General features: G+C 35.9%; 2 protein-coding genes across 2 annotated transcripts; one reads left to right on the forward strand and one right to left on the reverse strand.

The window, feature by feature from the left end:
• The first annotated feature begins 239 nt into the window (after positions 1-239).
• LOC130718139 (uncharacterized) lies at positions 240-4,289 on the forward strand. Its single transcript, XM_057568623.1, has 8 exons — positions 240-505; positions 1,532-1,605; positions 1,931-1,972; positions 2,752-2,793; positions 3,048-3,131; positions 3,574-3,661; positions 3,848-3,945; positions 4,019-4,289. Exons 1-8 carry the CDS (start codon positions 241-243, stop codon positions 4,034-4,036), a joined length of 711 nt encoding a protein of 236 aa, XP_057424606.1. The 5' UTR covers position 240; the 3' UTR covers positions 4,037-4,289.
• Positions 4,290-4,597: 308 nt separating this feature from the next.
• Positions 4,598-25,459, reverse strand: LOC130718138 (protein MOR1). The gene is made up of 54 exons (XM_057568622.1): positions 25,099-25,459; positions 24,811-24,916; positions 24,561-24,684; positions 22,510-22,589; positions 22,250-22,427; positions 22,097-22,161; positions 21,171-21,253; positions 20,972-21,057; positions 20,745-20,858; positions 19,985-20,104; positions 19,413-19,515; positions 19,087-19,223; positions 18,704-18,769; positions 18,496-18,613; positions 17,354-17,394; positions 16,842-16,913; positions 16,644-16,751; positions 16,425-16,530; positions 15,071-15,183; positions 14,893-14,980; positions 14,660-14,760; positions 13,865-13,972; positions 13,675-13,780; positions 13,517-13,596; positions 13,293-13,442; positions 13,091-13,166; positions 12,780-12,904; positions 12,577-12,687; positions 12,356-12,505; positions 12,177-12,251; positions 12,007-12,088; positions 11,770-11,885; positions 11,594-11,692; positions 11,427-11,501; positions 10,924-11,019; positions 10,740-10,841; positions 10,521-10,622; positions 9,899-10,081; positions 9,709-9,820; positions 9,384-9,460; positions 9,217-9,296; positions 8,917-8,976; positions 8,661-8,787; positions 8,395-8,517; positions 8,236-8,313; positions 7,977-8,135; positions 7,665-7,823; positions 6,626-6,723; positions 6,389-6,545; positions 6,194-6,310; positions 5,957-6,052; positions 5,794-5,865; positions 5,421-5,682; positions 4,598-5,337 (listed from the first exon to the last, which is right to left on the reverse strand). The coding sequence occupies exons 1-54, from the start codon at positions 25,259-25,261 to the stop codon at positions 5,063-5,065; spliced, it is 6,060 nt and encodes a 2,019-aa protein (XP_057424605.1). The 5' UTR covers positions 25,262-25,459; the 3' UTR covers positions 4,598-5,062.
• Positions 25,460-26,901: the final 1,442 nt, after the last annotated feature.

Consider the following 26,901-nt stretch of genomic DNA (forward strand, 5'->3'; position numbering starts at 1 on the left):
CCTTTGACACTAATGCCCTTAGATAGAATAAATTTACCATTTTCTATTTCATTCTTAACAAAACTAAATAATTAAACATAATAGAATCCTTACCCTTTGATTTCATTTTATCCCCTCTCATTAACTTAAGTCAGATCATCCTTAATAATCTTCAGTCCTATATATGAATGCATCAAATATTAATTATTCTCTTTTTTTTATTAATCTCCCTTAAGTAAGAATGTCCATTATATTTATATAATGATAATTTTTACCATAAAAAATAAAACAAAATGTATGTCCATTATCATTATTGAGCGTGTGTGGAGGAAAAAACAGAGGAAAGAAAATTGCAGCAAAATCATGTCATCTGCTGTTGGATTCTCAGTGTGTTCCTGGTTGCGGTGTCACGCGCGAAAGCCTCCTTCATGTTCTGTACTCTCCCCTGTTTCAGTGTCTTTTGGTTTCTTCTTGAACCAGGTCACTCACTCTAAGCTCAAGCATGTTCATAGAGCATCCTCTGAAGGTGAATTTCTTAGCTTCTTTGCATTTTCAATTTTATCACTGTCTCCATTCTGAAATACCCATTTGGGAGTAGTAACTGCTGAGCAGAACATGATGGAAACACGTTTAAGAACGGGGAGCTAAGTAGTGTTAGAAATATAACCATTCATGTGTCGCGTGCTAACCGCTTTAAGTTTTTGGTATAATTAGTTCATTACGTGTTGTTCGAGCCCCCATGACCCAACAACTTAAGCTTTTGAGATAACTGATTCGTGACAAGTAGAACAAAATAATAAAAGTTAACAAGAAACCCTGAAAAAGATACTTAATACTAAATTGTTTTACTGATTTTAAAATTTAAAAAAAAAAAATAGCTTAATAGTGTGTATGCATCATTGTGATGAAACAAATACTCTTTTGAACACATTCTTCAACTCATTTTTCTTTGCTTGGTTCATTTTTTACTACGTGAAATACATTTTTTAAAAGTGATCAATTTACTAGGCAAGTGTACTCACATTTTAAAAAATGAACCAATAGGAGACTGTAGTTAAGGGTGTCTTCAAAAGGGTGTCTTGCTAACAGTCCTCTTACAAGTTGCAACCATAGACATAAGACTTTGGTGGTATACATTTGACAATTTATACTCTGCTGCTTGATTATGGTGGGAAATGTAAAACATTGAGGTCATAACTTCTTACCATTTCCGTTTTCACATCATACATTATGTTACTTGATTGTTTAGATGTTATTCATTAATTTGGCTAGTGACTTCTTAAAATGGTAAATTGAGGATGTCAAAACCATACTTGTGTCAGTTGTAAACACGAATAAGTAGGTGTTACAAACCTCAATTACTTCAATTGAATTCATTTATAACTTGTGCATTTCTTCTTCTTTTTTCCCTGTAAATTTATTTTCCAACTTCTCTTTCCATCCCTTGTTTTCAAGGGGAAGAGGGATACTGCAAGCTGGTGCTTATAACTTTCTTGCATTCCTTGAAAGTTTGCACACATATTTTTTATATAATGTTTTTTCTATAATGCAGGAACCCCTGATGCTTTGGTTGAAGACTCCAAATTTGTTCCTTTGAATGCCGAGGATCCAAGATATGGTCCACCTGTAAGTCATGGTTAGTTTTGACTCAGTGGATTAAGATGTTTTCTAATCTCTTATTCTACTTATCTTTCTCATGAGCAAATAATTTTCTACATACACATTGCTCCAGATGGAAGATATAGCTAGTACTGAAGTTTCCCTCGTATTAGATGGAACTTATTTTGTCCTCACTTTATATTTATTTATCTTTAAAAGTACAATTTTACTGATTTTCTGTGAATGTTCAATATTACCTAGATTTAGGACTTGCTGCCATGGAACATAAATAACTTTTCTCTGACATCATATGTAATTAACACGAAAGTTTTTTTTTTTTTTCATTTTGCAGGCGTTATTATTGATGGGATTTGAAGCAGATGAAGCTCCAAAGGTAATATCACCATGATCAATGTAATAGGATGTAATAATCCGCGTAAAAGTAATGTGATAATTTTAAATGTCTTAATAGATTTTGCCTTTATCAAAACATTTATAATGCCTTCTACTAGCTTGATCTCTCCTGTCACTTTATATAGGTGGCTGCTATTCAGTGTACTTGAATTTCTAAACCAATCTTGGCTCTGATTATTGTTTATGCTTTCAGTATGATAACCTAATGTTTTGATAGAGTGGCTTTTCTTGATTTTTTGCTACAACTGAAAATCCTGTATGTAAACTGTTACAATTACAGCTTAAAGGTTACCTTGTAATGGTCCTATTAATATGGCTAGCAGCTTACAATGATTATCAACATCCAGTGATATATTACCCTAGATATATTAGCATTCAATTGTCTAGCCCCTATGTTCTTCCTGTCATTAATCAATTATTCCAAAAGTTAAGTTGTTGCGCGAAGACTCATGAATGGTTTTATATTATTTCTGACACACCCCTCATACAAAATCTCATTGGGTTTTAACTTTTAAGCAAGGACAATGCACGAGCACGTCTATGGCTCTATGCTGTGCTGAAACTCAACTTTTTATTGGATTAATGGAGGCCAACGAACAATGATTGAGCTCTTGACCACTTGATTTTAGATGCTCCGTTATCATGTTAGAATCAACTATCTAAAAAGTTTGAGTTGTTGGGGTGAATGATTTTATATTATATTTCAAACATTTCCAATATGCCATTCAATAGTATAATGTGTATCGCAACCTTGTGCAGATTCAACAGTTTTTGAAAGAGTTAGATGGTGAATTTCTTAAGGTAACTTCATATTTCTTGTCTTTCATGTCCATATTTTATTGGCAAACCAAGAATGGTCAATGGAGTAAATATCATGTTAATGGGAGAGAGAGAGAGAGAGAGAGAGAGAGAGAGAGAGAGAGGAGTTATTTGTTTGAATATCTATGCTCCACACATCTGTGACTAAAATTTGAATGCAATATTACATTCCTTATTTCTGTAGACACCCAAAATAAATTGGAATAATAGAAGTGAATGTATGTATTGCATTGTAGGTCATTTATTGTACTGAGGACATGGTGAGACTTTCTCTATGGGAGGCAATGCATACAACACAAGGGAGTTTGGAAGATTTCGAGGTAGAATTTCTCGAACATGCCACTGTTGTGATTTTTCCAACTTTAGATCTCTTGTACATACACATTGCAAAAGTTATATTAATTAGCAGAAATAAATGCACATTGCAAGAACAAGCTTTTCCATTATGATTTTTGTGGAGCATTTCATATAAATTCGCTATCTCTTTATATGAATTGTTATGTAGATTGACATTATTGTAGGTTTTCTAATATCAAAGTCTTGGATTATTCTTGCTTGTAAATCTAAAACTTCGAAGCGATCAATACAAGTTAACAAACATGCTTCTAATGTACCTAACCACTTTTAAGAGGTCAAAGTACATCTCTTTACTGAAGGAGTAAAATGGTCTTCATGTTAATATTTAATTCAGCCATTTGGCATTCCTTAGATTCAAAATTAAGTTAAAATCTCTTCATGCATGCTGCATTTTGTGCCCTGCAGATAGACAACTCACTTCCTCGGATATGTTTCCTATCTGGTCTAAGTGGAGAGGAGATGATGATGTTTGTTGACGCTTTTCCTGAAACTGGTAACAAGAATATTATTATATCCTGAAGACATTGCATCAGTTCAGTGTTTAACAGATTTAATCAATTATGGCCCTTCAGTTTCGTAGTTCCTTAGTGTCTTGGCAGATTCCATGTGCCTAGAATAATAGATCTACTGGTTTTATTTCCTTACACGTTTACTACAGTTTAGACTTTCTTTTATGCAGGACTAAAACCAGCTGCATTTGCAGCACTTGTTCCCAATAGTGCTAATAAACCACTGCAGGAGTTGATGGAAGAAATAATGGGAGACCATGAGATGTTGGTAGGTGTTTATTTCTGCAACCAATATTTAGCATTCTCTCAATGAGCTTAGACAAATCTCTTGTGACATGCAGACTGGAGAACAATTGTGAAGAGTTGAAAGTCCTGCAGAATCCCAGGAGAACAATTGCAGAGCGTGATTGGAGAAGTATTCAGATTTGATGGATACAAACTGTTTTTTAGCTATATCATAGGGAGTGGGGGAGTGTGAATGTACTTAGATTTGAAGCATATAAAAATTAGCTACTGATAAGTTATTCAGGACCTAATGTGTTGCAGTATTGTGCAAGCATATTGAAAGTAGGACTTAAAAGTCCGCATATCATATAGACATTTTTAGGTCAATCTTCCAAACTAAATGCTGTGCCTTTCATAAATCTGGACATTTACTCTTGAGGCACATTACTAGTCAATAAGTATTTAATATTAATATCATCTCAATACATTTTTTACGAAATTGACTCATCTAATAATAATTTTAAATGCAAACGGCACAATTAGAGTTAGCATATCAAATACGGTTATACGGCCATACTTGCAGTTACATAATTTTTTAAGGGAAGTGAATTTCTTGCAATCACACTTGAAAATTAAATGTCACAAACTTCCCACTTACATGAACAGTCAAAGGAATTTTTAAAGGAATGATCGAATACCAAAGGACATTGAACACAATGTCCCATCATTTGCATAATTAAAATGGAATGCCCACTCAAATTTCTGAAACAAGCAAAATGGACAACCAAGCAAAGCTCAGCAGCACTAAGCACTGGTTGTGTTTGTATTAAATTGAAGCATCTACATAATTCCTGTGAAAAAATTAAAGCTCTCTTCTACAATATATACAAAGGAATTAATTGTAGGGTAGGCAAAGCTTGAGGCGGAATAATTGCAAGGGGCATAAACATGACTGCAACTAAGCCTCTGAAGCTCTGCAACGTCAAGTTCCGTAGTTTGAATTGGAGAATAGCTCTATCGAATCTTAAATATATATTCATTCATATATACCCCAACCGTATACAAAATTTATATTACTGCTGCATGGCACAGTATCCAGGGCGATTATGACTTGAAAATCACGCAACGGCAAGAAACTCTCCCCTTTAGCTCAATTGCCCTTACAGAGGTTCAAGGGATCCACTTTTCAGTCTTTCCATCCGCGCTTGAAGCCCGGATAAAGCTTTCTCATCCATGGGAAGGACTCCACCTTGCAAAGCATTCTCCATAGCAACATGCTCGGATGCATGAGGAATCTGACTATGAGGATGCCCATGATTCATGTTGTCGTTAATACTTGTCAATGGTCTAGCAGCAGAATCTGTACTCCCAGCAGCAGCTGCTAATTGCATGCTCTTCATCCTCTCTCTGATTGCATCCAACGTTCCAGTCGTTACTGCAGTTCATATGTAACTTCTCCCAGTCAACATTATTTTCTAATATACAATTTAGATGCAAAACAAACAAACTTTCACATACCTCCGGTCATATATTTATCATTTCGTTGGTCACCTAAAGTGTAGTCAGAATTTAATGCTCTCCTATTCTCCTCATTGTAGGACGGGGGTAAATTGAAATTTGTCAGATCAGTTTTCACATTTAATTTAGCATCCCCCAATGGATTTGCATTTATAGGAGAAAGAGGTGCAAAATCTGGGGAAGAATTATTTAAAGATGCTGGTGGAGGAGTAGGCATCGGCAAACTTGACGGTGTTCTGCCAGCTGCAGCATTTTTCTCCATCTGTCAAAATGTTATGGAAGACTCAGTTATATTGCTCACAGTTGTGCAAGTTGAAAAATACAATGCAAGTTTAATTAAGCATTTTTAGTAATACTCATAATTTAACTCGACCTGGGCAAGGCCATCTCTTATGTAAGTGCGGAATGCCTCACTAGCATTTTGAAGCTGAGAAAATATGTCAACCTAAGATAAAGCACAATAATAGTTCATTAATTAATCATAACATCTTGTTTGATAAATTAACATAAAACTTAAATACATTTTTAATTCTTACCTTCGGATACAACTGGGTAATCCGATATAGTTCATATAAACCAATTGTGCAAGTTTGCTTCTCCCCAATCTTCTTAAATATTGCAGCCAACTCTTGCTGAGATTTAATTTATTTTTGAGGATACAAAGAGACAACAATAAAGGCATGAGGGCATTTGAATTTACAGTAAAGCAGGATATAATACAGTAAAAACTGAATAAATTAACCTTCGAAAATTATGAAGCATATGTTTGTTACCTTCAATTGGGCATCAGCAGAATGTGTTCCAGAGGCTGAATTATTGGCTGCTGAATCGCTCCAGTGGTTTTGTCCCCCAGGCCCAGATGCAGTCAACATTCTTGCAGCAGCCAAAGTCTGGAAATCAAGAATAGATATGAAGTATAAAGAAATCAACCCCCCATAAAATGGAATTAAAAAGAAATTAATGCATACCTCAAGATTAAGTTCAATGTAGGCAAGGATGATAGGCTGAGGTTTCGTATCAATAGGAACCATTGAAAGATGACCTTTTATAGCTGCACCACGAAGCTTGACAAGCTCATGCAGAACAGTTTTTACCATTCGCAAGGGTTTGTCATCAGCACCAGCCCTAAGAAAATCGAACGTCAGAAAATGAAAAGCAAATAGTGGTATGTACTACGTAGTAACTATATCCAACAATAGTTATACCTTCTCCTAATTTCCTCCATTCCCAAGTCTTGAAGATACAAATGGATACTTTGAAGAATGCGATCTAGATCAACATCATAGATGGTGCTCTGAAGAACCTGAAGCACAGGAAAATGTATGTAAAATAGTACTGAGCAACAAGTATTTGGAAGACCAATTCCATCCAGATAATTTTTTGCAAATACATTACAGCTCTTGCAAACACCTCTTCTTGATAATGAAAAAAAAACTATTACATGCTACAGTTCATGAGGCCAAATATTATATACAATTTACCAATACGTGGCTAAATACTAAATATCACGCACTGTTTCTAAACACTAAATAGAACTATTTATTATATTAAAAAAAAGCGCAGCCCAGGGCATCCAAGCTCTCACAATGAGCGGGTTCGCGGAGGTTGTTTCCAGGTCTTGAGCCCATGACCTCAGTCACATGGCAACAACTTTTTACCGTTACGCACGGCTTTATTATAAGTTGAATAAATTGGTTTCTAATTAAATATCCAACAAACATGATAGGTACCCATAGTTAGTTAGTTGAGGTAGCTTGGGTTAGTTTGAGAAAATGTTATAAATAAGAGTTAGTGTGAAATATTATCTTTTGGGGATAATTGTAACTGGGCATTGGGAGAGACCTAGATCTCTCTCTTGAGAAATCTCACACTAACTACAGCTATGACCAAATAAGTGTTTATAAAGGTCAAAGCAACCCTCACCTCTAAGCTAGCTTTTGGGGGTAGAGTTAGGCCTAAACCCAATTCTAAGATGGTATCAGAGCTAGTAATGGTCCCTCTAAACTTAACTTAGTACTGAAAAATCACCAAAGCCTCCATAAAGTGAACATGTAGAAAATTTATTTCAATGCAGTCGGCAAAATAACGGGATTCAATTAAAATGGGAAATATTATTTAGACCAGTACGATATGTAATTAAACTTATCAAAACACAGGCACACAGCACCACACTAATGAGAGAATAATACCCAAACAAAGAATTTATCTGATCTTCAGGATTATACTGCTGACTGTGAAAGTTACCTTTGTAAGCTTGATAAGGCATTTGACAACCAAATCAGAAAATTTCTGATTCCTGGAGGCAAATGACTCATTTGATGCTGGGGAAGGCCACCTTGATGGATCTAGAGGACGTAAAAGATTGATTAGGACGACAAAGGATGATGTCCGATCTGCATTATCCTGTATTGACAATCACTAGTCAGGCGATTAACTTATCATATAATGTTTTCAAGTATACACAAAAACAACACCATTATATTACAACAATGTGAGACTTTATTTTTACAGAAAAAGGAGAAAATAAACAAATGAATCAAAAGATGAGTTCCTCACAAGGATCTTAAGCATCAATACATTCAATGCTTTCAACAACTGGCTTCCATCATCCATATGAGGAACCCTATCATCCAAGAGCCACAGAAGAAGCTCAGTAATCAGACTATCAAGAGTGCTCTCCTTTACAGCATGTGCCAATCTTTTATTCTGAAAAGTCTGTCACAGGCAAAAGATCAGTAATTATAAATAAGTATTCAGAAGAACCCAAATGATTCCAAAATGTCATGAGGAAAAATTAAAGTAGAAATATATTTACCTGCATCAGAGTGTTGAGCACATATTTACAAGACCGTGATGAAGCCCCACTCAAACTGAAGTCAAAAGTTCTTGCAACCTATTTGAGATAGTGAAAGAAAAATTAACATTTGAATATCTCTTTCAATAAATAAGGGAAGCAGTTATAAAACCAACTTGCCTTATTTGCAAGACATGAAACTAGCCTATCTGCATCTTTCACGAGCTCATCCATAGCACTGCCTTCTGGTTCACTAGTGGCCTGAGCCAACTCATGACAAACAACTTTCATTCCTTCAACAGACTACATCAAAAAATATTTTGAATACCTGAGTTAAACCTCCATTTTCCAAATCGGAAGAAAGAATGGGGAAACCTCAAAAGATATATTACACCCATAAAAGGTTACACTCATAACGGGGGGAGAGGCAATGTTATGTTATCCACCTGCTCAGGAGAACCAAAAGATATAATATCAAGGGCTTCATTCCAATCTGTGGGGCCACTAGCAACAGCTACAGGACGAGGCATCAATTGTCTCTCAATGGTATTATCAGATGGACCAATATTTTTCCTAACAACATCAAACAAGATGATAAAGAAAAACATGAGAATATGAGCTGTGTAATTTGGGGGGAAGTTGCCCTTTCATAGTTTCATTTAGGGGCAAAACAAAAGAAATCCAATAAAACTACTACCGTACCTCAATATTGGCCCAGCAAGAGATCTAGCTATTTCTCCGCTTTGCTCTGCGACATCAGACCTGGAAATTTGAAACAATGGCACGTTGAATATTAAATATAAACAACGAGATTTGAGATTTGAGACTCACTCATCTATCCCTCTAAACTGTAGTGCGTTTAAACATCATAAGTTGACAACTTATACAGAAAAACTCACCCAAGCAATAATATTTTAAGAGTCTAATTTCACGCTTGCCATCAAACCTTAAGAAAGTTATCAAAAAACAGTAAAATAATTTGTAAGAAACGAAAAGACGCACCCGTTTTCCCTGACAGAACGCCTTAAAATGGCCCTTGCTTCGCCTGGTCTTCCTTCCTTCTTCTTTTCCATCTCCCGGATCTGTCCAATTGAACCACCATAATCAGTGATCCAGCATACCAAACAAAGGGGGGGGGGGGGGGGGGAATGCGCAAATTAAGAACTGACCTTCCACTTAAATCTATCATCTAACATGCTTTTTTGAGCATCAGTTAGCTTCCCAACAAACCTCCATATGTCCTCACCTGCGTAGTAGAATTATGGAAGGAAAACAATTCAGCAAGGCCAGGAATGACCATAAGCAGACCAAAATTTTACATCTAAATCCCTCAAGTAAAAAGTAAACAGATCACTTCATTCAAAGATAAGGATATCAATTAACAACTTTAACAATCTACATAAATAAGCAAAAACAAAATAACCAAAGTCAACTAAAGAACACTGACACAGATATAGATCAAAAGAAACAAGTATTCTACAGACTACACCATACCTAGAATCTTATAACCAGTGGCCAGTGTATTTAATGCAGCTTTTCTAATTTCACCATCCCGTTCTGCTGTCAAACTTGCAACAATTTGCAATGACTTCAGCTGCCCGCTAATCTGTTCACATAATGTCAGGAGTAAATGCCTAAATACTACTAGATAAAAAAAATCACTGAAAAGAATTAGCACTAATACCTCAGCTGAATGATGATCAACAATAAAACCAACAAGATCAGCGCATTCAATTCGAGTTCGGTTGTTCTTAGAGCGTAAACCCTCCAATATGTAAGGGAAACATTTAGATGCAGAATATACAGAAACAAATTGTTTGGTCAGCTCTCGCATTTTTTCTCGTACTTTCTCGATGTTATGCCCCAACTGCAACATAAAGAAAATAAGAAATGAGCTTTTATTTCTTTCCATCTTGTTGAAAACTCTAAACTTGTAAATCTAATTCTCATTCATTTCAAAGGTGATGATACAATGAACCAGTACAGTATTTATAGAAGGATGTAAAGCTTGATGAACAAGCTAACAGATCTAACCAACTCTAACAACTAACTCAGAACAGTTCTAACTGATTCTGTTATGCCAGCTAAGCTTGACAGCTAAGCAAGCATAACTAACACACTAACTCAGCTACTAACAGTAGCTTTACTTAACACGAGTAGTATACTCTAATACATCTGTCAACTAAATTCATCTGATTTTTGTAGCACCCATGGAGATACACAAACCCACACCTACATGTACTGATCTCAATTAAAACACCAAAAAGAATTGCTGAAACAATACTATCATAGTTGTTAACGCAAACCTTCTCTACTAGGCATGGAAGAAAAATTGCCACTTCAGACTCTGTCAAAGAGTACCCATCATCCTTCAACGTGTCAAGCAGTTCCGGAAGAAATTCAAGCACCTGAGCAATTAGATTCTATGAAGTAAGGATAATACAATACACTTCCAAAACCAGATAGGATAAGAAAAGAAGAATCTGAAAGTAACAATGAAAACAAAAGAGAAAACTAAATCTAACCTTCAATAGACATGTTGTATTTGATTTGCAGAACTGCAACACAAACCACCTTAAAAGAATGTCCAAAACTTCTATAACATCCTTAGCAATGGATGGAAGTGCCTGTGATGTGCAATATAAGTTTATTTAGGCCTCAAAACTTCGAAAGAATACAAGTTATCCAGAATGTGGAAAAGACCAATACCTTCTGCAGCATTTCAAGTCCATCAACTTGCTTCTTAAAATCTGCACTTAAGAGTCTCCTATGTAAATCCTCTCTGAAGTACTTCATCATATCATTCTGCAAATTGCAGAGACATTTATTGTTAGATATACACTAGCATAGAGCTAGGTTCTTAACGGTCTCTCTACAGTCTACAGTTAGTTATAGAGTTTGTTCTCTGCTGTTTTCTACTGTTCTCCACAGTTAGTTTGTCATCTCGTTATCCCTGCTGTTATCTGATTGGTTCGTTAGGCTTATGGGTTAGCCAGTTTGTTAGGCAGTTAACTGCTCCTAGCTTCTGACACAAGCCAAGAAGTCTATACATTTTGTGTCATTGTGAGAACTGAGAAGTAAAAAACAACGAATTCAATTTCTTTACTTACAATGTTTTCTGTCTTTCACCTTATATTTCTAATATGTATTATAATGAAATATTTAAAGGAAACTTGAGTTATGCGTGATCATTCTTCAAGAAATGGGCCCACCTCAAGATCTTGAATCTGCTCAATTCGTGGATCCTCAAACTTGTACCTTCGAACCACCACTCTCTCTCTATCTTCCTACATGTAAACCAATCCAGATGACAGTTTAACCATGCATCTTATGAATATCTTAAACAAAAACATGTATATCTTACTTCAGCCAAAAATACCTTATTTGAATCCTTGATATTTAATAAGGCTTGAGACTGGACTGCTATATCTTGAACAGATATTGATTCAGCCTTGGTTAACTTTGTTGCCCCGACCCGCTATTGAGATGATGACACAATTAGATAGAAGTCTGAAAAAATCTAAGAGCAATCAACCAAAGAAAAATTCACCATACCGAAGACACAGCTCTATTTCCATGCTTTGCAACACCATTGGCAGTTGATTTCCCAACCTTTGAAACACCTTTCGATGTTACACCCACTGAAACTGCTCTACCTGGCTCAAATGACTCTAAAGACAAAAATTGTGGCAGTAAGAAAAAGATAAATGAGGCATAGAAAGCTTACATGAGAAGCATGGACCATGAGTAGCAAAGATAAATAATAATGAGTTATTTTACCAAACATCCCACCTTGAAAAGCTCCATGTGGTTTCAACTTCTCAAGAATTAGTATTTGCGCTGGTCCATGAATGTCTTTGACAATCTTTTCAATCTACATAAAATAATTTCAAGGCAATTGGTATCTCATGAATGATAAGGAAACCAAGAACAAATGAGCATTTTTCTCATATGTGTAATACCATTTCATGTCCACTAACTCTGAGTATCTCAGTAATGCAAGCCTCTGCTGCCTTGCGAACATCGGAGGATTTATCCTAAGGAGTCATCATACATTATCCAATAACATTATGTGTTAGACCTAATTGAATTTCATAATGACACATACCAAGGGGAAAAACAATGAGGAACCAGAACTTACTGTCATCGCAGAAGAAGCTGGCTTCAGAAGTTGCGCAGCTTCAGCAAAACTACTTAGCCCAGAAAGATGCCTAGATAACCAATCAAAGAGATCTTTACGCCCTTCCGCACCAAGTTTAGAATCCGTCAAAGCAATTGTAACATAAGGAACCTACAGTAACATCATGCTCAGGACAAAGATAACAAGGCAAAAGAATGACAGAATACAAGATTAGGAGATACCATTTTATCAAGATGAACAGCAGCTAGCCAAGAGTCTAAAGTATTCAGCACACATTCTCTCATGTGCTTCTTATTGTCACTAAGACATTTCAATATGTCAGACAGAGTGCCCTACAACAGAAATATTTCAAGATACTTCAATTTTGAAAAGGGCAATGCAACAATCCCAACTGGAAAGAAGATATAAATGTGAAACCTCTCACCTTGCTCGCTTTCTCCACAGCAGGTCCCATTGCAGATGCAACATTACCAAGGGTTGTCAACGAAGCCATGACTATGTTTTTGTTGCTGTCAATGAGCCGTCCCCTAAGAGCCCCAAATAACTCACCTGATAATGGAAGAGTTAGCAACAATTACAAAGATTGACAAGAGTTTTATGTTAAACAGGATAAAAATTGAAGAATTGCTCAATAAAAAAAATCGTATCCACAGGAAGAGGAAGTTAATGAGAGGGAGAACAGAGAAAGCAAAGTTCAAAACTTCAAAAGGAACATAGTGAATAGGAATGAAGTACCAGTTCCAGTAGCTTGAATGCGCTTATTAGCCTCTTCCAGTATTTTGTTTACAGCATCAACGGACTCCATACGTACCTACAATAGGAAAAAATGCAAAGCGCAAAAAGTGATTCACTAGCACAACAATATACTTCCTCAATTACTCAAAGTACGAAACAAGCTCAAAAAAGCAAACGATTTATTAGATTTTATCAACCAAACCTTCCAGTCAGGACTTTCTAGGGTCTTCAGGAGAGTTGGAGTGATCTTTCCACTAATGTCTTCACGAGGCAAGCCATCCAGCCCACCAGCCGCCACAGATGAAGATGACTCTGCTGCCTTAATAGTTCTTTTGGGGATTGCAGATGCCCCCTGTAGCAAAACAAAATGAGGGCATTAGGAAATCATTGTAGGACAAAGAACTTGAACCTCTGAACATAACATACCTCAAATGGATTCTTCTCATACTCTGCATCAAGGGCACTGAGTAGTGCAGGCTTAACATCAGCAAGAAACCCTTTAATGTCTGCAAGGGGGAAGAACCTTAGAACCTTAAACAATCAAATAGTAAGATATGGACATTTGAAAGTTGTAGCACAGTCACCTGGACCAACAAATCTGTGCAGAACACCCAAGAACTTAGTTGAAGCATTTCTAGTAGCAGCTGCACTTGACTGCAGCCCAGTTTCTTTAAGAAAATCGATTAAATCCTGCAAAATGAGACTTGTATTAAAACAAAGAAGTTCAACCCAAAAGTGAAAAGCATTAAAAATATGTAAACACAGATAATACACCTTAAGCTTTAAATGTGATACACCGAAATCCTCAACAGCAGAAACCATCCACAAAATTCCCTCACTGAGAACCTTTGGATTCTTATGCTCCTTCATGATCTTGTAGAGCTACAACAATAAGAATATTTTTTTACAAAAAGCAGTTATTAAAAGATTACTTGTTAGTACATAACTACATATAGAGATAAGAAAAAGACAGATAATAGTCTGTCAAAAAGATTTAGTGGAGCTATCTTTTTTTCACCCCTATGAACTTAGCCACACTCTTTCAACACATGAAGAGGAAAGAAATTATGCACATCTACCAACAAGTTATTACTTGCAGAAGCAACAAAATATTCTGACCTGATTTTTAAAATAATCAAAGTTCATTGACAAGTAATGTGTAAGCTATAAAATTGTGTATCCTATCACCTATTATTAGGTCACACAGATTTAAGGCAAATTCAACTAAAAAACTTTCGATAATTATCTATGAAAAAATCATCAAACGGGGAAAATGAATTCACCTTCCACAAATCTCCATGACATTAGCAACATTATAGTGATGCATAGACAAGCTGCCACTAGAATTATAATGACAATATATCATGGAAAGGGAACTCAATTATTTAAAACAGAGAGGAAGTCACAAAAAGAGTTTCTAAATGATCATATTGATATATTACTCTTTCAAGGAAAATATATTACTGAAGTATTTTTATCAGTGCTATAAACTTTTCAGATAGACAAGCAAGGAAGGCACACATGTATGGCTAATAAGAAGATATGCCCATAAAGAATAAGCATGCTTACTCTTTCAAAGATGAATCCTGGACCAACTGCTTCAGAAAAGGTAGTAAGGCATTTCATAGCATGTGCACGTGTCTTAATATCTGCTACACGTTCACTTAGTCCTGCCAAAAAACAAAACAAAAACGAGGTAGCTAATCAGAATACCAGTCATTCATGATGTAACACATGAAAGATTTCACTTTAGAACATGGTTTATTGCTGGAAACTAAAAAAATCCAAACGACAATACCCACCCGAAAGGCAAAGTACAACACACTTCTTTGGGAATTTAGTTGCAGTCGAAGCTACATGAGTAATAACTTCAATAACCTGCTGCTGAACCTGCTCAAGGAAATCACAAGCATTCCATTGTAAACAATCAATTAATAGTGAAACAAATCATTCAAAATCTAAAATAAAATGGTTCTAAACCTGAACGTTTTTCTCGCCCCATCCAGGCAAGGTGCAGAGTAAACGAATCAAAATTTCTACTGATTTATCAAGGTCGTGTAAACCTTCAACTTGCTGTTTCAGTGAAGAAATGGCTGCAAAAATATAACTTCAGCAACCTTACTCATCAAGTATGTAAAGACACCATAGGAAAAATCAGAAAAAATGGGCACTAAAGAGCACGTTCGTACAACTTATTTTTACCACAACGTTTCCCAACTTAGATCACAAGATAAAGTTCAATTATAATGTGAAGAGGGTTCAGTGACGATGTACCACAAATAAAACAACCAAAAATAATACTCAAGTTTAAAAAATCGTAAGATAAATCTGCCATAGATGTCAGGGAAATATAAGCCTGTAGTACACATAGACAAAGGCAACATCATTCTCTTGTATTCCAACTAAGAAATCAGAGTAAACCACCCATTCCGTCCCCAACATATGTAAAGGACATCAAAAAAGTCCCTTGATTTAACTTAATAAAAATTTAACTCCTTATATGCATTGGTGACTTTAGTCCATGGTGTTGATAAAAGGAAGTTAATTTGATCCGGCTAATCTGAGCCGAGCCAAGCCAAGTGGACCCATTTAAGAGGGCAAGGAATTCCCAGCTGTATACAAGACTAATGTCAATACAAAACCTTGTTTAAGGGGGGACTAAGCTCCTCTCCACTAGAACCAACAGGCATTGATGAAATTTGGGGCTTTTTGGTTTTTACAAAGTAGGGAGTAGGGACGAAATTGACTAGTTTTGTGTGGAAGGTGAAAGAGGAGGCACATCAGCAGACAGGTCGAACAGTATGTGCCACACTAACCATTCATTTGCCAAATTGCAATTAAGGTGAGGGAAGGATGTCAGGAACTAAACGTGACAGACATGAGCATAGCAGTGGAGTTAAATTTCTATCAAGTCCATAGACTAATTTGACATCCCTTACATGCATAGGAGATAAAACTGGAAGTTTGTTCTAGGTTTACTCAAGAAAAGAATTTCCATCAGCTAGAAATACACACCAAACGATACCTAGATTTATATTACTTCCACACAACTATAAAATCATTAGATAGAAAGACTTAAAAAACTAGTTCTATGTTCTGAGAATAATTGCACATAATAAAATGACTTGAGAAGAATTGTGCATACAATCTCCCAAGCTTTACAAAGACAAAGCTAAGATTATCAAATTATGACACAGGTGTAATGATGATGTTGAAGGTTAGATTTCCTATCACGCCATCTAATCCACCTCCAAGTCCAGCCAACATGCTTCCTCCTCATCAATGCACATTAAAATAACAACAAAGTTAGAAAACAAATAAATTAATTAACAACCTTCAAGTCGCTCCTTCCAGACAGCACTTTTTAATAGGTTGATGGTATCTGGATTTATAAGAGAACCTATTCGGCTTTCAATCTCATCAAGACTCATCTCAGTGGGCTGCATAATTTTAGATCCACAAAGATTGCATGAAACATCATTAGACAACGTAAAACAGATTGAGGTGGCAGATTTAGATTAGAGAAACAGTAGGCAGATAAACAACAATTTACCTCCACATCTTCCGGTGGTTCAATCGATTTTGAAACCTTCGACTGTGCATTTCCATCTGCTTTTTTGTTTGTCCCAGACTTTGCAGTTCCCCCTTTCTTCACAGCAGGCTGGTATGTGAAAAATGTTCAATAGAACAGCTAAAATGCATAAAAATAATATACCATAACTGAGTTGCAAGAGAGAAGATGCAATCTTACAGCGGCCTGAACAGGTCTCTTTCCACTAAGCATGCTTGTAGCTGACCTTTTAACAAATGCACTTTCAGAGGTCTGTATGTGATCAAGTGACAAGTAAAAGTTTGTATCAAAAAAATCTTTCAAATTTTAGACGTTTAACATTTATAAATAATTATTTTCTCAATCTCCAAATGTTAGGCAAATTCCTGTCAAACACCATTAGCATCATATTCCCACATGTTATTAAAGGCAAAGCCTGAAGTCACATTCTCTTCATCATTACCAAGTACTTTTATTGGAGCAAGGTGCCAAAGAGGGAAAGGGAAGTATAGCAGAGGAGTACTTTCAAACTACAGTCTCAAAACCATCATCCTTTTTAACTTATAAAACAAATTACCCATTCAATCACAGAAAATACTGAAACAACTGAACAATCGAAAATAATAACATCAACTCCAGGAGCAACACATGAAAGAAATGAAGCTAAAAGTCAAATTTCTCAAACGAAAAAATAAAAAACAACATAAACACACCTCCGCAGAAGATGCACTTGCACGTGTATTTTGCACCAAAGCTGCAATGTCATTATTGTTAGCACAAAATTAGCTCAAGAGAAAATGAATAACTTCTAGCACTCAAGTTTGGGAGCAATGAAATCAAATAACAGATAAAAAAAATAAGCTGATTAATAATAATTCAAACTTCAAAAATTAGAGAAACTTTGGCTCGGAGACTCTAGTAAACACAATTTTAAGAAATAAGTCAAGGTCGTTAAGAAAGTAGGTAAAGCTTGATATGAAGCATTATTATAAAAAGGAGTGCCCTCTTTAGGTTAGAGTCATCATTTGAGCATTGGGTATTCTAAAGACGTTTCACCCTTGGAAGGCATTTTCCCTTGTAAGAAGGATTTCCGTGTTGTCTTTTATTTTCCTATTTTAAATAATAGCAGTTTCTTATTCAGTAAATACCACAAAAAAACCACTTTTTATCCTTATTTCTCTATTGTTTGGCTGTTAGGATTTGCTGATCCTAAATCCTAACACAACTGGCATTAACAAACTATAAGCGACACATAGGCTCATAATCCATGCACTGGTTGTAGCTTAACCTATAAACTCCAATAGGTTACAATCAAAAGAATTTTTTTTTTCTCTCTAGTCTATCACAATAGATTGTTTTTAGAAGCTACTAATAACAGCTGAAAAAAGATTTTTTTGCATATTCTGATTTTTTTCAGTATATTATCCAAAGTTCTAAACAAACTAAAGAAGTATTTGTTGGAGAAACAACTGTTTTTTAGGCACTAAGGTGGGTGGTGGTTTCTTTAGGCTGCAGAGGTAGACTCTTTACCTATCTCTCCTTCAAAGTTCAAATGAATTTGCTCTTAGTTCCCTAGTGCTGGGACGGGCTTCATTTTTGTTTTCAAATTAAATTCAGCTTGTAGGTCGATGACGGGAAGAAAGGCTGAATTAAGCAGCTAGGTCCCCATATTCACATAAGAGACATTCAGTTACTCCACAGCTTGCCCCGTCAAATTGGTAAACAGGGAATGTGAATTACAAAGGAAAATTTAGTCTTTCAAACATTTTCTTCCAGAGCAGAAGAAACTTTGTCTTCTCTTGCATTTCCACTTCTCATCTAATAATAGTTCTTTTCTATCGAAAAAATTACAAACCTGTAGAAGAACCACCGGGCAAAGCATCTTCAGAACCTGAAATCATTTCCGAAAGTTTTTTTCTTCTGACATCATCAAGTTTCTCCAGGGATTTCTCTAGAGGTCTCATGCCAACAGACTGCAGGAGAATGAACATATTGATGCTCAAAACCTCCAAATAAAAAAAACATTTATAGGCATGTATGCAGATATAATGTAAAAGTTTTACCTTAGCTATTGCGGCCAATGCAGAAAAGGCAGCATCCCTCACTTCAGGAGTACCGTCATTTAGGGACTGCAAGATTCAAATATTAAAATTAACAAAAAAGTATATAAAGGTACCAGATATTTTATACAATGCGCTTTCAACAGAAACGAAATTGGAATAAATTAGATCCTGGATCAGAAAACCCAGAACTCAAATCATTCACAAGGCAGATTAACTCAACCGAAATCAAACAGTTATGACATCATGTGCGGAAAGAAGGGGATCAAATTAGTATTTAAGCTAAGAGAAGTAGCGTTGCCGAACCATATGAAAGACATTGCATATACTCTTTTTAAATTAATCGCGAAAAATCTAACACAATCAGAAGGCAAGAAGAAACTGACCTCCATTAATATTGGCACATAATCCTTGTGCATCTTTGTAATGATGCCCTTGTTACTTGATTCAATACAAAATGTCACCCAGGTCAAAGTTAACGATCGCACAAGGGGGACTTTGTTTTTTGTGGCTATCTTAACATCTGCACCACATGAAACACAATACACTCAACACGAAGATCAGATACAACACTAAAATCATAGAGCCAGCACACGTAGATAAAGAAAAACCGTAGGTTGTTAATATCTGTAAATATAATAGTTAAATCCTTTGTAGCTCATCAAATCCAAGACAAATATAAAGCACAAAAAATTATAGGGGCGAAACCTGCCTTCTACAACATCAATAAGACCAATGCATCCAGCTTTGTGCATTGCTTGAAGAGTCTGAGTCAATGCATCAGCCAAAGTAGGTTTCTTTTCTTTCAGTTTTTCCTATACAAGAAAGAAACATATTAAATAGGAACTACTCAAAAGTCAGGAAATTATCATGTTGAGTCATTAAAATACAATTCATTGGTCACTTTAACAATCATGTCCATAAAAGCTCGACAATGTGTAATTCCCCTATTACTGCCTTAAAGGCATTACAGAAAGAAGACAATCTGCTTTCTCAAAGCCAAAACCAATTACTAATTAAAAAATTCACAAGAAAACGAAAAATGTGACACGGTGAGCAGTTCAAAATGAGGAACATTATTCTCTTTCATAAACAATTATATTTACCGACCATTTGAAAATAGAGAATAACTATTACATTTAAATGGAGGCAAGACACATTAATGCCGCACATGTACATATAGTAGGGAACCAGTGAAACATTTGAAGTTAAGGGATCAAAGGTAAGACACATTTGCATTCAATTGTTAACCATTAATACATATGGCTGTAGAACAGTACTTACAAGTAAAACAGGCAGTAAAAAACGACAACTCGCAGAAAAGTGAGTTCGTAATCCACGAGCAAGATTGCCAATAGCCTGGATAGCTTCAACAGCAACAGCAATATTCACATCTGTAATGAGCTGCAGGCAAATACTAATAGTTTAACTCCAATAAAATGCAGCAGTGGCTAAGAGGATGGATGCAATTATGCAAATACTAATATGATGAAAATGATGCCCACAATTCTGCAAACAGCCTAATTTTCATGAACAGCCAGAATAGAACAAAATATGTCACTACCAAGTAACTCTATGATAAGAAAGCATTATAATATTATCTTTTAAAAAAGTCTTAGAAGTACACAGTACACAAGCAAGTGATAACTTCCAAACATAATAGATAGGGACATTAGAACAAAGGCCCAAGCAATAATAAGAAAAACAGGTGGAATTAAAGAGGGTATAAAAAAACAAATAGAGGAACTATACATTAGCTAAATAAGATGAATTAATAGAAAAAGTCCAAACAACTACACTTAAATGAAATGCAAATATCTAGTCCCTTTTAAGTCATACTTCAGAGGTAAATTTAACAGGTGAGATGCAGCATTTTCAAATAAAAAATAACTCGATAATGTCAGATGATCATCAACATGACTATATTCACGAGTCAGTGTGAATCAGACACCACATTTGAGGGGATATAGATCCAAAACATGTCAAAGCTTAAGAAGCAAAAGCCCAAGCTGTTTCATATTAAAACACAAGATATGTACAATACCTTCTTTAAGGTACGGCAAACTTCTGAAAAATCCCCAGGAGAAATTCTTTTAGTTGATGCAAGCTTTGTTAGCTCCGCGACAGCCTCCTTCCGTTCAGACCATTTGGTAGCTTTCTAAATATGACATAAGGAAAGGGGGAAAAAACAACAAAACTGAGAGATTCAATACAACAAAAAGTAAAGACATATTACTAAGTAGAATCTTAGAGATGGGGCAGAAAACTGACCACTCCATCCCAAAATCCTGATTTCTCCAAAGGAGTCAATATATCAACAGGATCCACAAGCTCATATTCATCTATTTCTTGAGGAGCTGAATATTCCAAAGTTAGACAGAAAGGTATATGTATATTAGTGCCACAGCAGAAAGACAAACCATGTCTCTGAGGAAAAAAACTTAGTCCAGATCCAAAACTAATCCCATACCATCTGTCCCAGATTCTTCAGAAGGGCCAGGACCTACAGTCTCTGATACAGCTTCAAGTTCTGGTTCTTTGTCTTGCTCCGATCTAAAAAACGGCAGAATATTTAATTAAGATGATATCACTCCCGTCTGATTGATTCAAAATTTTACATCAACATACAACAAAAGGTACACATTAGTCAAGTAAACATCATTTGTGTTTTCCATCCATTTATTGATGTCATCATCTATTAGTAAACCCTATGTGGCTAATAAGAGTTACTATTGGGAGAAAATAAATTCAAATTTGGAGATGGCACCATCATCACCACAGATTATGGAGAGCATTTTACTTGACAGAAACAAATCATATGCACATTAGCAGGAAGAAAGCTTTGCAAGTCTTGAAAATAACTTGGCATCAGCTTGCCTAATATTTTAATTTTTTTTTGGGGGGGGGGGGTGATTATTTTAGTACCTACCCCTAGATGGGCTGTAGTTTTGAAGGTATAAAAGTTATGTACATATGGCCCTCTGCACTTAGGCCCTCATTTGCTCATTCTCCAACAAATTACTTGGCAGTTAACCCCCTCACCCGCAAAAAAACGATTGAGAAGAAGAATGTAACAATGGTTTCATACGTTTCACTTTTTAACAATAGAAAAATGGAAAGCACTACGATATCTGAATGCATAAAACTCTGACATATATTCCAAAAAACAAACAAAACAGAAATAGACAACTTTCACAAAGAATACAATTTCAAACAACAAAATTCAAAAAAATGGGATCAAATTCAAATAAGTACAAAATAATGAGAGGAAACAGAAAGAACAAGAATGCACTAGGTTGCATTATTTGGCCTAGTGAGCATAGAAGGAATCCTAAATTTTAAAGAAAACTCAGTAAGGGTAAATGCAAACAAAAACAAAAAAAAACAGGCAGCTACCTTATTTTGCGAGATGGCTTTCCTGCTCCCAAGACATTTACAAGCTCCGTTTCCAACTCTTTTTTCTATAAACAAGACAGGAAAGGATACTTTACTATTTCCATGACAAGAATAGTGTTATAAACTTAATATCTAAGAATCCATTTAGCTTACCATTGTGTCTCTCATTTTCTCAAACAAAATTGATTTTACACTATCTTTACCAATCCAGCGACATAGCTCAAGAGTCAACCCCTTAGAACATGCACGAACATTTTGATCTTGATGTTCAAAGAGTTCTGGAAGCATCTTCAAAATTCTTTTTGGAGGCACAACTTTTGCTCCAAATTCACTAGGAGCATAAAAAATAATAATTATACACGACCCACAAAATAAAAACAGGGCTATAATAGATTTAGCAAGAGATTACAAACCTTAAAGCTTGAAACATAACATCTATTGCAGGTACAACTGCTTTAGAAACTTTGTGTTTTATCGCTTTCTCCATTGCATCCTAAAAATCACGTAGAAAAGAAAAACATTGAGGCAGAAGAAAACAGAAAAAGAGAAGCTCAACGAGTAATGCGAAGTTTTTCATGTGTTAAACACAGAATTCACCACATAAAATATAATATGAATCAAAAACAATGAAATGAAAACAATGATATTTGACATCAACAGTTTGTGAACCCAAACCTTAGATATATATATATCAGAGATAGACCCAAAAATATATAATTCATCAGAAGAAGAAAAAAAAACCTATTATTACGAGACACATAATTATGTGCATACCAACCATGGGTGTTAAACTCTAGTTGTAACTCATAAAATCATACGAATTTACAATCCTAGGTGACCAAATAAAGTTATGTCAGATGTAAACCCGTTTTCTGGTAAACTCAGGTGAACTCAGATAAACTCATTAAACTCGCGAGGTTACTACTGACTACTGTGTTCACTGGTTCAGCAAAAAATCGAGAAATATCCAACTTCTACCAAAATGAAGCATTTTAGGACACTATCTGCAGCACTCCTTTTATTTTTTGCAAATCTCTCTTGTATCCCTTTTCCTCTTTTCTCTAATATTTTTTTGTTTGACGTGCACAGGAGTAAGCTGCTGCAATATTTCTAAACTTGGCTACAAACCTTGATTTCGAATCTGTATGTTATATAAAGTCTTCGTAGTTTCAAATTATGAATTGATAATCAGATATTCATAGACATAGGTATATAAAATAGTTAGATTTTTTTACTCTTGTTTGAATATCATATAATCATGACTTATTTGCTCTTATCTGAAGTTTTCAGCCTTTTACCTAATGAACTCATGTTGACTATTTCCTATGAACTAATATATAGTCATTTTATGTATTATTTAACATGTTCTTATAAGTTCGCCATTGTATGATTTGGCTATTTAAGCATATTATTAATTCTATAAGTGCTTACCGTCATTATTGTGCCTTTTTAAATACTATTTTTGCATGAGGTAAACTCGTAAGAGTTTATGTAAACTCTCAAGTTTGAAAGTCTTGATACTAACCTTAAAAATTGATTATATAAAAATAATATATATTTAAATTCAAAATACTGCCTGACATTCTTATGAAGGTGGTAAGTAAGTAGCCTCATGGAGGATCAAACCTTAGACCAATACCCCACTATTGTCTTAATGACTCCAAGACTGGGACAGCTCAAAGAAAGCCTTTGCTTTTCCTAGGATCTATGAAATCAATCCTAAAGTTGCAGATTTTAACAAACTCAATCTTTTGAACAAGATAAATATGATATGATACACCAGTAGAAGTGCAAAAATAAAATCAATACAGCTGACGATATACAGAATAGAAATTTTGCAGAAACCAATGACCAGATTCCACCCGTTTCAATTCTGTCATAACACATAAGTAGAGCAAAATTAAAAATATATAACTTGCATTTGAAAATCAACCAGTGTGGGTGTAAATTATAATTAAAGTCCTAATGATGAATATTGTAATAGAACCGCATCACTACACAATCATAGGGGACATGTCAAGAGAGATTGCCATTTGCCCAAAGGCCGCCAACAAAGACAAAATTGGAAAGAATAATACAGGGTCATGCATAACAAAGTTTGTCTCTTCACCACCAAACAAACTAAGGGGTAAAGGCAGCATGATAAATATATTTTTAATTTCATTTGCCAACGTAACAGCACACAACCAATATATGAATACACAGGCTGAAAATTTGCATTGTGATTACAACTGCCAGAAGTTTTTTTTTTCCCGGCACGCATTGTATTCTGTAAATATACATTAAGCTAGGTAAACAGGATAAGCCTCCCTACCGGAACAAAACATGTGAGCAACCCTATAGTCAGCTAGACACAAATGCCAAGCTAAAACAGCAAACGACAACAACCTAGTAACCTACCCCCCAAAAAAACAGGAAGGAAAACCACTCAATGCCAAAGAAACCAAGTAGGAAAGAAATGTACCAGAAATGCATCCACAGCCTCCAATTCCACCCAAAGCATAAACACTGCTTGAGCCTTCTCCACCGTCTTAGGCCTTCCCGTCATACACTTGGCCACAATCGCATCACAAACTTCCTTACCGAACCTACCCCGAAATTCAAATTCAAATTCAAACTCAAGTCAGAACGGTAACTTCATTCATTCTCAAAAAAAAAACGCATGCAACTAAATATGAAAAGCATAGAAAAAATTAACCACACGAAATTCTCACCTGCCGGCATCAGCATCTGCAGCTCGCAAGTAAGCAATCAATGCATCGAGCGCTTTCTCCTGCACCGGAGCATTCGAATCCGCCACAGTCTTTCTAAAAAAAGGACCTACAAATTTCAGAGAAAAACAACACACACACATACAAACACATCAGCATCAAGATCCAAATCAAAATCAAAATGCAGCACAACAACCACAATCTCAACAGAAACCAGCAACTAGATCCACCATCCGGAGATCAAGACCAAATCGGAAAACACAAAAACCCTAAAAATTCAAAAGTACCGACCGAATTCACGGATGCGAGAGTCCTTGGGATCAGAAATGGAGTCACAGAGGGAGGCTAAATCGACGTTAGCCTCGCTGCGAACCTTCCAGTTCTTGTGGAAGAGGCGATCCTCCCACGGCAGTTTCTTGGCCTCCTTCAACAGCTTCTCTTCCTCCGACGACATTGCTGGTGGCGTCGCAACAATCTACAGAATCGTCGCACGGCGGAACCCTATCGATCTTCTCGAATGCGCGGCGGATTCTAGAGAGAGAAACAAGAGAGGGATAGAGTGTGGTGGTTTTTTTTGTTTGGTGCAGTGCCGGCGAGAGAGGGAAAAGAAAATGGAAAAGAAATGGAGAGAGCGTGGAAATGGGTTTTTTTATCTTCGCTTCAGAAATACATTTGAGAAGAGAGGGAGGTTTTTATTTAGAACCACGCGCGGGAGTGAGGAGCGTGGAGAGAAAGAGGCGATTTTGAATTGATGGTTTTGCCGTCTCGCTCACAAATCTGAAATCCCACTCATTTCTCTTCGGTTGTGTTACTGTTGCGCATTAATTCAAAATTAAACAGAAAAGACAAAATTATCAAATTTGTTTTGTTTAAAATTTATAATTATGTAATTATTTGTTTTAGCTTTTATTTTAAATATTGTAATTCGAATTTTATATATTCAAATGTTTTAATTTATTCATTTAGACAACCACAATTATTATTGTTCAAATATTTTCATATTAAGTTAATACTTATAATTATTATTTTTTCATGAATGAGAAAAATGAAAGGAACAACAATGTCCAAGGAGTCATCAATATGAGTAAAATCGTAGCGTTGGCTGAAATTCACAAGACAATATGTATGGCCATTAGCTTCTTAAGGAATATGGGGAAGATGAATGCTGCAATTTCACACAAGAAGAAGGTGAATATCCAAAAATATACTAACGCACACATGAAATTTGAATCTCACGTGATAGGGATATCCACAATTTTCAATCAATTTGATACGCAATACGTTTTCCGAATACACTTATGTTAAAGAAATTGAAGTCCCGTTCTCATAACCTGAAGTTCTATTAGTCGGGGATCTCCTCGTCGCGTGGAACCCTAATTGTCAAACTCCCTGTGAGTCACAAACAACCTCGCTCTTTTGTATTTTGGATTGGAGTACCCCTTGTACTTCCTTTTAATACAATCTTTGCTTATCAAAAATCAAAAACAAAAAAAAAAACATCACTAGCTAGTAAGAGAAACGTATGACGTATCCCTTCGGATGCAAATTTCAGTGCTCACCATGCAAAGGATCGTAGAGTCACTCACGGTTTCTCCCAAGGAAACAGTGATAAACGCTCGTTCTCCTCATACTTGATTCAAGAGCAAGCGAAGTCAACTGTCCAACTATCATCCCCTGAAACCTTATCGTTACGCCACTACCAAAGCCCCAAATCACTACCACAAAGAGGGTCGAGTGGGGACCAAGAACACCTATCAAACCCAATCTTGAGCATTAGGCAAACCCAAACGCAGTCAAGAGAAGGCGATAAGTCGCAACTCGCAACCAAACCTCACGAGAGCGGGGGCAGACACACAAGCAATGTAAGCTATTCTCATATAGGTGAGAGCACCTGATACAGCACGGGGAAGGGGCAAGCTGACAACAAAATCTATTAACATTCAACTGAATAACGTCATTGACGAGGAAGCAGATGAAAACCTTGATTTTCCCTAGAACACGGATCCGCCACCCACCCAACTTCAAGCGCCGACAAGGAACTCCTCTGTAAAAGTCAGTCATATATACGCACATGTCGCAGAATAGAAACATCTT

Source organism: Lotus japonicus, chromosome 5 (assembly GCF_012489685.1).
Source record: "Lotus japonicus ecotype B-129 chromosome 5, LjGifu_v1.2".
Classification (NCBI taxonomy): domain Eukaryota; kingdom Viridiplantae; phylum Streptophyta; class Magnoliopsida; order Fabales; family Fabaceae; genus Lotus; species Lotus japonicus.